This window comes from Rissa tridactyla, chromosome 9, assembly GCF_028500815.1.
Source record: "Rissa tridactyla isolate bRisTri1 chromosome 9, bRisTri1.patW.cur.20221130, whole genome shotgun sequence".
NCBI lineage: Eukaryota > Metazoa > Chordata > Aves > Charadriiformes > Laridae > Rissa > Rissa tridactyla.
In genome coordinates, this window is record NC_071474.1 from 38085178 (window position 1) to 38098647 (window position 13470).

Below are 13470 nucleotides of genomic sequence, written 5' to 3' on the forward strand. Positions count from 1 at the left end.
GTTTGGTAAAAGTGGCTTCCCTCACACAAAGGGTCAAAACCTCATGATTGTAACTGCAGTGCAAACCCAGGGAAGGCGATTCATTTCTTCACTTAGTATTAATGGGATGGGAATCTCGCCACCAGGGATTGTGATGCTGTAAAATATGCGGTAAACAATGACTTCATTTATATGAAGAATGAATACTACATTAAATTTGAATTAAATATTAAATGAAGAATTAGTTAAATATTAAGATGAAGATTCTACACACGTATTATTTGTTGCAGACAAAAATAACTGGATATATAGTTGAGATTAATTCATCCACCATTTTGGAGGCTTCATGTCCTTTAGGGAATGTCATAAATCCATACACAGTCCCAATTGCTGTATTTTGTATTTTTGTGCAGTATATGAACCTAAGAATTTTACATCCATGCAACTGCCACATTGTATGTTTGTGACTACACCTCATAACCAAAATCTTACTTTCCTCTATAGCAGAGTATCAAGATCATTTGTTTTGGCTTATAAAACACTCTTCAAACAGCTTCTGGCTCTTCCACAATATGTCTCTCATAGGAGATAATTTCCTAGGGAATAGGAGTCTCCTAGAAGAAGGGAACAAAAACGTGCATGGTGGAATGGGATGCCTCTGAAGCATTTTATTGAAGTTTTTTGCTTTCTGGTCCCCTTCTTGTGCCCTTCTCTCCCTTGCCTCTTTCCTTGATGACAGTCACATCAAGAGTGAAATTTTACTTTCAGGCCATCTCCAGATAGATGATGGTTGTGCATGTTGGTCCTTGGAGGATAATTAAATGCAGCATCTGAAAGTTGTATTGTACTTCGTTCTCCCTCCATATGGCTAAACTTTGTTTTCCCAGAACAAATCTGACATTTGCTGATTGAAGATTGTGTGGTGGAATATGCATTTAATTTGTGCGTAAAAGGTTACATTAGAAATTACTTCGGAAAAAAATTACAAACTGCAGCACAGGTTCTGAGGCATCATACTTTCTCCTGATTTCTTTCAGTGTGATGAAAAAGTTTTCTGTGAATTTTCTGTGCCCTGAAACAGTTTTCCTGAATTCATTTTCCTTGGTGTGACTTAGCAATATTGTCAGATTAACTAATCTGTTGGCACAGTTATTGTTAAAGGACATACTCTACTGCAAAACAACAGACCCTGGAGGACACTGAGATGAAGAGTTTTATGATCCCTGGTAATTGACATTCATAATCACAATTATTTACTCTTTAAAGTGAATAAAAATCATTAAATAAACTTGTCTTTATATGAAAACCTCTTCTTTGATTAGACAGATGAGAACAGTGCTACAGCTCTCAGGAATGCATCTCTCTTCACAAGTCACGTCCTTCAGCACAAAGACCTTCATGTCAGAATCAATCAAAACTTAAGCTATCCTTCATCACTTGCAGCTATTCCACTAAAACCAAGATCAGATATGGGGGGTTGTTACAATCATAACAAAAATTCTTTGTAGCGTATGAAAGGGACACTCAAAATTGCTGAGACCTTTGCCCCTTATTTTGCCAAGATAATCTCAAGAGGAGATACTTGTTCCCAGAGAGCTTCCTTGAAGAGATTTATGTGTTGGAAAATTGTAATTAGTGAATTCTTTAGCTTCTTGGGTGAGAATAAGAAAGTAAAAATACAGTTGTGTTGTGGAGGAATTTTTACAGTTGTATTTACGGGAAGCACATGACTTAATTAAATATATTACTCTGCAGCAGTAATTTCCACACATAGATCATTTTAGGAAGGAGGCCATATTTTAATTGTCTACACAGTTCTAGTATATTCTTTTGAGAAAGATCCTCCCTTGAAAAATGTTCATAATGGAGTGATTTTACATCCAAGGTAATTTCATACAGATTCCAGTGCTTTCTCAAGTCTCTGTGAAATCTTAAGTTCCAAACTGGCCTGCAATTTCACATAGAGACTTCAGGTCTCATAAAAAACAACTGAAAAAAAAATGTGTAGATGAAATTTCAAATCACAGTAAGCTTTCTGTGTTGAGTGTCAGAATTGCTTTAATTCGACGCTGACAAACCAGCTATGCTACAGTACTCTCCCCATTGGTTTCATCTTCTACATCTGCCGGCTCAGCGTTCTGTCTTCCTCCCTCTTTCTGGGCTATAACCCTTCTCCGGTCAGACACTACCAGAAGGTCAGCAACCGTGATGTCAAGGGATTTGGGTTATGTTCTCTGATCTGACAGAATTTTTTGGTACAATGTTCAACCATTACTTGGGTCTCAAGCTTTTCAATACACTGTTGTCATCAAAGTTTGAATTACTTTTTAGAAGACAACTGATTTGGTAGTGCATTTGGGACTCTGCAACTTCTGTTTCTCTACATGAATCTTCCAAAGTGTTCAGGGAAACTGAAATCATAGTAGGTACACAAAGAAAGATTCTTGCTGTATTCTGTCTTCCTACTGCTTCTGATAAATTCTGAAATATTAATCTATCTTGTATCTCACCCCATCAAAGGCCACTCCTGTTCATCAGTCAAGGCCCTGTGGAAATACATCTTACGCTGCTTAAGCCTAAGTTCACCACCTCTGAGAAGAGACATGAGGTTTTGCTAACCCGAGAACAAATAGGTACTGCTGCTATCTCTGCTCCAATACTCTAGAGAGCCCAAAATAATAGGAATTTATGTTAACCGCTCAGATGGGTAAGCTTCTTAGTAACCATCACATGCTTTTCACTGACACACCAGTACCTTTTCAAAAGGCACTGGTATTTCTTAGTCAATTCTTAGCTCAGAAAAGTTGAGCAAACAAGAGCACCTGGCTGTACCGCTAGACTTGACTGCCTTTCCCTAGTAACATTCACAGTTAAATTTCCTTCAGTCTACAACGCAACCAGCTCCTATCCCACGTAAGATGGTCCCATCACAGTAACATCCTCATTTCCAGCTTCACATACGCTCTCTTTACTTACGCTACCTCTTTGCTTCTTGGCAGTTGTGGATGCTCTCACTGTAGAATCTACGAGTCCACATCGGGTATATCAAAATCAGCCCTATCAAAACTGACTTCCAGACTAGAAACCTTCACTAAGTTTCAAAACGCCTGAAGTCACTTTCACAAAGACTATTAATAATAGTAATCTTACATTTATTCTTACTTTCCAAACCTTATGCAGGAATCACAAATGCTTCAGCACTCTCGGCACATCACTAACAAGCAGTTCTTTAGTGATATTTGCATCATGTGCCTAATCCCTGTGACACAGGAGATGATATCTAACTGTCCTTTTTGGCTTTCAATACAGTGAAAATGTATGTTGAACATTCTTAAGAGTACACTCTCTTGCAACCACAAATAAACATAAACAATGCTCATTTCTTCTTCTCATATCCCACAAGGAAAATGAAACTCCTTCAGTCTTAGCTGCTCAAAATATAAAAGGATGTATATCTGTCAGGAGAAGAGAGGAAGAAATTAGGTAAACTGAGGCACACACTTTTCATTTTAAAAATACGTAAATTTCCTATTTTGTCCACACCTCCCATCAGCATGTCAGAGTAAAATCTCACTATTACTCCCTGGAATTAAACAAGAGTCCTTGGAAACAGAATTCTGCTTATATAAACCATTACTGCATGTCAGGATCACTTCAAACTATTATTTGGATATAACCCAGAAGTGTCGCAGTAATTCAGTCCCAATGCTCACATGAGAATCTTTTGGAAGGGGTTTTGTACTGCACAGCGCTGCCTTCAAGCAGACCAAAAAATACTGAATAGTAGCCATTCTTTTTTTTTTTCTTTTGAGCTTTCCTTTTCCTTTTTAAATGCCCTATGAAATTAAGAAAAAAAAATAAAAACCAGTGCAACCTATTCTAGGAAAAACAATGTTACTTTTTCTTATACCTTTTATTATAAATGGAATTTTACTGTGACTAGAATTGCATTCAATTTGCTCTTTCAATGCTTTGAGAGTCTGAGAGGTTTATTCTGCTTTGCTATAAACAGCGTTCTGCAGTATTCCCCATATAACTTGGTGCGTAAAGCATGAACCAAAAGAGATTGCAAAGAGTTAATTTATTTTTACTAGACTTAGTCTATGCAGCAGGGGAGGCCATTTTACTCATACGAGGTAATAAAGTTACAGCAATATTTTTCCTTTCTGATTCTTTACATGCATTCTCCCAGGACAGAAGATACTCAGGGTATTTTTAAGGGTCTATGTATATTGTTGATAATTTTATTCATTAGATGATTTAGAAGAAACAGTAGTACATATGCCATTATACCGACACATGCATGCCCGTGATGTGACGCAAAAAAATTTAATTTAGTAACATGGGCTTTTTTTAAGCCTGGGAACATTAACTTCCTCTGAAATTGTTATGCTGTTTTCCATATTACTGGTTGAATACTGTGGGATGAGTTTATATTTGAGGTTTAGTTGATGACTTATAGGGCCTAAAATTCTACCCCTTATAGCTTTAATCTGCTCCAGGGAGGCTGGTGGAATTGCACGGGTATGAAGGTGGGATAAGAGATAGGAATCATGTATGAATGTATAATTACAAGCAGTGAGTGATTTGCACTGGGATGGATCTTTGCCATATTATGGCCTCATCCAGATTCATCTGTAGCCCAGAGCAAATGCACCATAGCTTTGGATCACACCTAGGGACCTCATATTTAGGGACTTTTCCCCTGCGAGGTTGGAGCTATCAGTTGCTAGTGACTTACATACTGCACCACCAGCATCTGGGCTAAAAAAGCCCAGTGGGGTGGTCCCCACTCCCAAAATCTTGCTATTTAAGCTGTAGTGTAACAGAGCTCTATGAAATGTACTTGGGAACATCTTGGTGCATGCAGGGCCCTGAAAAGCACCAGGGGTTCTCTTCCTCTCCCAGATACGTGATTCGTATTGCACCAAATCCATTAATCCTGGCTTAGTCAGCTGTGAAAAAAAGAAACACGTTCTTGTGCAGCTTTTCTTTTACTGAGTTAGGACTTCTTCCCTTGTAAATGAACTTATGAGACACCAGAACTATCACGTTGTCTCTGGTGATGTACGACGCCTGTTTGCACAGTGGTATTGTGCTATTACTATTCATTTTGATAGTGTGTTTCCTTCCTCTCCCTGCAGTTGGTTCATCTGAATTGTCGCCAAGATGGTTGCCTTGGAAACTAATTAAGGAAAGCTTTTGGTTAGAAGCAGAGTTTCAAGCATTAAACTATTTGAGAGACAGATGCAGAAATTAAGGTAATGTCTGCAAAGATGAAAGGGTTTATCCTTTATATGGAGAAGAAAGAACCACATTAAATGCTAGGACTGTAACAAAGCAACTTCTATACAATACTGATTTTTAAAAGCTGGAAGAGATGTGTGAGTGAGGAATTTTAAAATCAGCCAGGAGTTTAGAAGAGGTGAAAAAGATTCCCAGAGCTATTAGGGATGGGGAGATGGACAAATACAGTGGGACAAAAAAACTCAGGAGGTCACATGTTGAGCAAATTCTAGCCAGCTCTCCCTTTTCCTCAAATACTCTGTATCTTTAAAAGACTTCTTGTGAATGTTGTTTCTGAAAAATACTGGTACAGCTAATGGAAGACCAAATCCTCTCCCCACAGTCCAGGTATGGCACGGAAGCATCAGTGTGTACATTTGCTTCCAAAGTACATCCAATGCAGGAGCGAGAGGCTCTCGCAAATGGCCCTCAGGCTCAACTTTTCTACTGAGACTGTCAACCAGGGTAACAATTAGTACCAGCTGCAGAAGCAGCTCATGCGATGTGGACACGGGCTAAATAATGAGTGGGACCCTCCGAGGGCTTTCTAGGGGCAAACACACATGCACAAATTCTGTGCACTGAAAAGCTGAAAAGAATGGCGAACTATGCAGCAAATTGCGCTTTTACAGCTACCTATTAACTGAAGTTCAAAGCAAATACAATCTTTCTATGAGCACAATGGTATCAATTTAAATATTGTCTCCAGGATAATGTTCAGGATAATGGTTGACTCTATACTTGCAGCAGTGTTAACTGAGAAAAGATTTTGGCTCTCTGTACATTTAATGGCAATGCAGAGGTTGCCATATAAATACGCCTGTAACTGCATAAAAGCATACTACAAATGTTGTGGTAAAAATATGCAAAATACCAAAAGCAGATGCATGTGTGTGCATTGGTGTGTGCATTTATATCCCATGAATTATCATAAAACATAAAATGAGTAATTGCTACTATCACATAAAAATAAAAACTCTAATGGTGACTTCAGGTTCATACGCCTCTGGCATAAGAAACCAGAGTTGCTTGGCAGCGGCCTTCTACATACGGCAGCTTGCACACTTACGGTGAGACATTTTGTATTAATTATTATTATTAGTGATCAGATACATTTAAAACTGTGCTTTAATGTCTTTTGAACACTTTTAAGCTTTGTGTGCCATTACCTCAGTCGTTCTGCAGGATGACTAATACTCTGTTAAATTCCTGTCATTTGGAACCTGCCCTGCTTTATGAAGTCTGGATGACGGCTTTAGAGAGACATTCTCAGGTATGTGTGAAATGTGCTATATGTGGGGCAGATTAACCCAAGGTGTTATTTCTCTCTGCTTTAGCAATCCATCTCTGGCCCTTTATTAGTTTTACAGCTGATAGAAGCAGCCCCTTTAAGGCAGATGCAGCTGTCGCTTTTGACATATGCCCGTTTTTTACTTACCTTCCACTAGCTATGTTCTGACTAACCGAAGTAATTCCCCTTTCCTCCCCACACGCCCAGATGCGCCTGTGAGCTGCTGAAACTCTCTGGATGTGAAGGGGAAGAAGTGACCTTTCATTCTGCTTTAGAACCTGGTTTCAACAATACTCATGGGCGCCTAATGAAGAAATGCCCTAAATTTTAAATTTCTAGTTCATTGGAAATGTAAAAATGTGCTGTACCAGTTTTTGAGTGACATTACACAACACTGTACATATCAAATATACTCTCGGAGCCTCAGCTGAACCTCCTCCTCTGCTCCATACAGCTCCACACAAAGGATAAAACCATGCTGTGACACGGCCGTGGCACCGAGCCCCGGAGAAGGCGGTGGTGGCCCACTGCTCTGGAGGCAGTGCTCCGTGCACACCGTACTTTCCGAGGACACAGCATCACTGGGGTTCATAAGCAAAGCAGAAGCTGAAGCTGCCCTTAGCTCTGCTCCTCCTTCTAGCATCCCACTGTGTTTATAGGCAGTTATTATATTTTTAATTGCTACAGAGAATACAGGCAAACTCATACCAGACTGTTTATAACGTAACACATAAACAAAGAAGCTTACATGAAAAAGGCATTGATTTTTTCACTTACATTTTTCCTTATTGTTGTACTTTTTAATGGCCATTGGTCACTCGACTACTCCGGTTTTGTATTTATTCTTATGACACCCCAATGTGAAAGCTGTTTTGCAGTGAGCACAGTCCGCTGAGATCTGAACAGGTCTGCAGAAGGATGCAGCTGGGGCTGTACCAAAAACCCGCAGACCATCTTCCTAATCTCAAAATTTCAGACTCAAAGGTCAAACCATAGTGAGTGCTTGCAATGGACAGAGTTCAGTCAATCAGATAACCCTTCTTAATCCTATGGATGCTTTACTTCAAGTCTTTGATGGTTTGACTGTCATTGTAAAATTTTGGGGACTGCATTCTCTACTGTAATATTCCTTCTGCTTTGTGAGATACCTCGACTCAGTACAGAGATTGCCTTGGAGCCTAACCTTCATGACTATGTTTGGAGATAGTGTCCTTTTGATAAAAGCATGCAGTCTCTGGAATAAACAGGTCTTTTGTAAAGTTTCACCATTTTGATCCTGAATAGAGTTTCTTCCTCCTTATTTTCCCTCAGGAGATTTTCTTCTAAATGGACACAAAGCCACTCTAGTCTGAAATACAGCTTGTTATCTTGGGAATAAGAAAAACATATTTCTTAACTCAAAAATATGTCTCTAAATACACAGTTGAACAGGCTAAAGCTTACTGTTAGTTCTCAGAAGAAAATGTTCTTCTGTATATGAGAACAAAATTTTATATCTATCTGTGAAGGAATACTGGAATATTTTAGCATCAAGGGACAAGAAGCGTGGGGAGCTCATGAATTTTGCATGACATAAGTGTTGCTATCTGTATGCTTGAGAGGCCACTAGATGATTTGATTGGATATAGTTTTGTTGTGGAAGGACGGATATGGATCCACTTGCTCAATGGTTATAGAACCATAGGGCAAGTGAACAAATAGATGATAACTTACAGAACGACCATTAATCTCTCTAATTCCCCTCACTCTGCAGCTGAAGAGACAGGGTCAGAGGTGATTTGGGCAGGGCATCCACCTCTAGGACACAATATGGGGCCCGTCACAAGATTTTTGAAGAGGGAATGAAACGAGATGTGCTGCGGAGGGAAACCTGGCACAAAACAGGTTACCCAGGCAGAGTACGAGCTGAGGTGTCCTCTTTCCCCTACTTTACACTTACATACCAGGGGGAGACATCTGGGAGAGAACCTTTCCTGGGTACCAGCCAGCCCTGAGAAGAGAAATTCTTCATATGACACGTTTCAGATCTTGGAAACATAGGGACATACAGATGTGCCAGATGCTAAAGGCATATGGAATACTCAAGGTCACTGACCCACATGTCTCTATGTTGCTGGAGGAATGTAAAGAGTATTCCAGCAGGACCTGAAGTCTCTGAAGAAAATCTTCAGATGAGTACCTGTCTTTAGATAAGCCTATACTTTTGGAAGAGAGGTATACCCTGGTTTGAACCAGTTGAAAAAAGCATCAAAGGAAGAGAACTGCACGCACTGACCAGCCTAATACAGGAGAAGAGGTCACTCTTATTTAATCCAAGCACTAACACAAAGCCATGATATGTGGTTTCTGGAGCAGAGAACTGACAAGCTTGCCGAATGGCCTGGCCAAGAGCCCAAAAGTCTGATAGCAAACTCAGCACGTGTGTAGACTGTTTAGTGGTTTACCGTCTGTTTATTTCTGCTATGACTTTTGTTCTTGAATAAGTCCTATTTAAGCTTCTGAAATCCAGAGTCCCTGGCAAATGCTGCTGTTGTCCCTGAGAAAATGAAATGGTGGGTGCCACACATCCCCATCATAGTGACCACAGCAAACCCCCACTCTGGAGGGAGGCACCACCCCCAGAAAGTGATGGGAGGGTTGGCCTTTGAAGATGTGCTCCTGAGGAGGACAAAAAAAGGAGAGGGATGGAAAGGCAGCTGGACTGAGGCAGCCTATGCCGATGCTCTGTGGGACAGAGTTTGTCCATCAGTACTCTGCCATAACAGGTAGAGAGTCTTGCCCTCCCTTTGCTCTCATTGGGAAAAAGCTCTCCAAAGCCACCTGCAGTTGTGCAGTCAGCCTCCTGTTAACATGCTCAGATGTTACTGCCTCTTAGCTGAGCAGAATTTCTAGACTCCACAGAAAGCACCGACTTGACTTTCTAAACTGCAATAAAATGCTAGATTTGAAATATGTAAATCCAGAGTTATCTTCCCCCTCAATGGTATGCTATCAGCAAATATAGTTGGCTATAAAGAAGACAACTCACCACTCCCTTGAGCAAACTGGCTGGCTGGATTTAAGTACCACACATATTTGTGAGATTTTTTAACTACTTTATGAGAACATAACAAGGTAAGCAGACGAAATGAAAGGAAAAGCCTAAAACCAATAATTGTTCAGCTATCAACCTGGGGTCCACCATTACTGACTTTCCCTGCAGAAACTTAAGTCATTGCTTTTCAGTATCAGATAAAAAAACCTCTGGAAATTATTTTCAGAAGATATTTTTAGCACCAGAGGCGCCAGCCTGGGATCTACTCAGGCAATTCTTTGTCAAGTGCATGGTCCCAGTAAAATAAATGGGACAATACTCAAAAAAAAGTGCTACATAACCAGACTCCTCTTGTTAGATTGCTAAAAAGACCTGATTAGTAATACAGTATTTATCTCAGCAGGTAGGTTTAGTTTGCTTTACTATCTAGCTTGGCTTCCTAAACAAAAAGTTCTAAATCCATTTTTGATTCAGACATTTCCAGCAATTTTCCTCATGAGTATCTTCAATGAAATTAAGTAGAAACAGTCACATTACATCAATGGGTCAACATATATGACATAGTATTTATGTGTGAAAATGTCCACAGGATTTGATTGCAAAATAATGGACTGACAGTGCTCAATCAATTGGCTAAAACTGGTTGATACAGTCCTAAAATCCAACTGCAAGAAAGTTTTAAGACCTTTAGAAATATTGGAGATAATTTAGGATAAAGATTTCAAGGAAACGCCATAATTTTGTGTAAATAAAGTTCAAAAGATGGACAGCAGGCATAATAGAGTCAGTTAACAGTACAGAGATGGGCTATATCAATGCAATAATGACAATAGAAAGGCTTCAGTGATGCAAAAGTGTGAGTAGTGTACAGCGTACTGTAGAGTTTGGGGAAACCTGGAGGCTCCAACAGTAAATCTTTAGTTACACAGATGCTACACACATTGATAGAAAGATGAATCAAACATTTAATAAAATTAAAACTTCACTAGGTTTGAATTTAGAATGCTTGCAGAAGAAGGAGAGAAGCAGAGTTCACCATTTTTTTGCAATATGGTTTGCTTGGTATATAGCTTTTGTTTTAGGCACTGGAATGGTTTGATTATTTTTTTTTCTCTCACTTGCACAGTATAAGAAAGAGAGAACAAAACGTAAATGGAGTTAGATCAACAAAAGGCCTGTTCCCCAGCTGAGAGTGAGCCCAAACAGCTATTTAAGCTTGGCTCAGGGGTGCTCTCCTGCATAATTTTCTGAAGAGTGGGCTGTGGGTATGGTGTTCTGCATCTTTTGCAAGAACAGGAGCAAATGAAAGGGCCGGGGGGAAGATAGAAGTTTCTTGCACTTTGCAGTATGAATTTCCCTAAAGAGAGCACTCACCATTTTGACTAAAAATACAGTGGAAAATGCAATGCTGTGTACTAGTATCATAATGACACCAGCTGTTAGTTACAGACCACCACTGGCTTGTACTACATTCTCTTGAGCACCTCTTTCCTTCCTGTTGCCCCCTGTAACCTGCAGTTATGGGACCTGGCCACGACTACAGCGATTCAGTCCCCGCAGACTGGCCCTCAGTGAGGCACCTCAAGGCTTGACTAGAACTGAATATTTTGAGAAGGAACTCAGTGAATATAGCTTTTCCATTTCCCAGTATTTATGGCACTGAGGTCAGTTTGCTGCTAGTTTACAATACAACATTTCTAAGAGATATGCTAATGCTTCATGAAATTAAAACGTTACTTCTGATCTATTCCATACTATAAACCCACGGCTAAATTTTTTGAAGTGGCAATAATCACAGGGTTTTTCAGTCTTATTGTAAGTGAATTCCCACATACCTACGAATAAATGAGAATCATGGATTTGGTTCCATACCAACACCAGCTTTGCTGTGAGCCCAGGCAGCAGGGACCTGTCCTGCTTCTGCTCCCTGCAATGTGTAGCTGTAACTATACCTCTTCAAGCACGTTGTACAGCAGAGCCAGTGGCACAGGCATTCTGGGTGGCACCATGGGATGGCCAGGGGGTACGGCCATTCCTCTGAGAGAAAGCAAACACTGGGAAGGCCATGCAATAACAAAGCAGTCACCCAAAAGTGCATCTTTCCCAGTAAAGGTGTTTAGACTCTATCACCCACAATTTAAGCCTGTCAACAGCACTGGCTGTGTAGAGGGAAGGGCTTTATGTACCAGAAAGTGCTAATGAGCTGTTTGGACTATCAGCTGAATTTTTCATTAGCAATATTTCCATTTGGGAATTCTTTAACATGATTCAAAACTACTTCACTGGCTTTTTATTTCTTGTTTCGTGTTCCACTCAACCAACTGCACCTGTCTTGCAATCCCGACAAGTAGCCCAGATGCCAGAAATGTTCCTCTGGCAGCTGAGGTTTTAGGTTCTTAACCTACTTAAAAATAATTCATTATTAACATTTGGGAAAAAATATCACAGAGACATTTCCTGGTAGGTTACATTAAGTGCTGCCACCAACTATGAGCATCACTGAGGCATTTTAATTTTACTAGGTAACCGGACAGTTGTTGGGACTCATATCTCAATGGATATTTAATTAATTTCTAGAAACAGACAGTTCTGGAAACATTAATGATGTCTGTCACAGAGAGATCACAATTTCTGAAAAGCATATACCTGTTCCAAAATGGTGTTGATTCTGTCCACTTCACAGTCAATTAAGTATCTTTTTTCTTGCCGCCTGTCCATCTCCTCTATAATTCTTCTGAACTCTTGAACATCCTTTATACTTCCTACAGATCTGGCTGTCACTTGCCAGTTGTTCTGTACTGCTGCTTCCATAATGGCCTGAAGAATGGAAAATCCTGTAGAGGGAAGAGACAACGCAACCATTTGAAAACAGAACAAAAATAAGAACTGTGTTGAATATTTGACAAAGGATTCACAAAAACTTGCATCATCTAAAGGGACACAGACTAGCTACAGCCTGCAAGTGCTTCATTACTTGAGAAAGCAACAGTGTAGGGACCAGTTTCTTCTTTCAGCTACGCCACTGCCAAAGTCACTGACTTCAGCAGAATTGCTCGGTGGTATATTACCGTGAGGCGTATCAGAATCTGTCCAACATATCATATTATGATCCTTTCAGGGATGTTTATGGTCGTCCTGGGGTCCGTGCCAGCTGAGAAGAGGAGCCTGCAGCCACTACTTGGGCAAAAGTCCATCAGCTTGAAGAGCCGGACAGAAGGGGCAATTTGCCTGTGCAGACTGCAGCAATGGGTCATTAACTGGCAAAGATCCAAGCACTGCACAAGAATGCCAATTAAGTCATTGTACTGGTTATTGGAGCCACGAACCACAAGAGAATATTTTAGTGATATTCACTTTGATTTCAAAAAATGTTTTTAAATATGGAGTCTAGCAGCATTAACCACACTTTCAATACTTTCATTAAGGTAATACCAACTCATTTAGCAGCCTCAACAGAGAGAAGCAGCACAGAATGACCAAAGACTGCATGGAGGGAAATTATACAAGCAAACAGCATTTCATTTCTTGTGAACAGCCACGTCTGGGCAGCAGACAGAACTCAAGTTAAATCCCCAAGCAAAAGGTGGAACTGGGAGTGGTAATCTCCAAGTCATGCTATGTAGGAGCCATCAGAAATTGATTTGCATCCCCTTATTATACTATGTAGCAGGGAATTTGCTGAATTACCTGTTTTGATTCAGGAAATTAAAATCTTTGCATAGTTCTAATTGTTTCAAATCTGTGCAGATGCCAATCAGAGAGAGAGGTCATCTACTTCAAGCACACATGGTGGTTTCCAGTGGAGTTTCTTTGCACAGAAGCATCCCTGTGAGATGTGTTTCCATCCAGATAATTTATTTGTAAAACCTTCAGTCCAATC

At 40.1% G+C, this 13470-nt stretch overlaps 1 protein-coding gene across 4 annotated transcripts in view; it reads right to left on the reverse strand.

The window, feature by feature from the left end:
- GRIA3 (glutamate ionotropic receptor AMPA type subunit 3) overlaps positions 1-13470 on the reverse strand; it is a 153594-nt gene that overhangs the window by 70791 nt on the left and 69333 nt on the right. For all 4 annotated transcript variants that reach the window (XM_054214870.1, XM_054214869.1, XM_054214872.1 and 1 more), the window contains exon 4: positions 12237-12424. In XM_054214870.1, coding sequence (XP_054070845.1) covers positions 12237-12424 — 188 coding nt within the window. The remainder of the gene's footprint in view (positions 1-12236; positions 12425-13470) is intronic.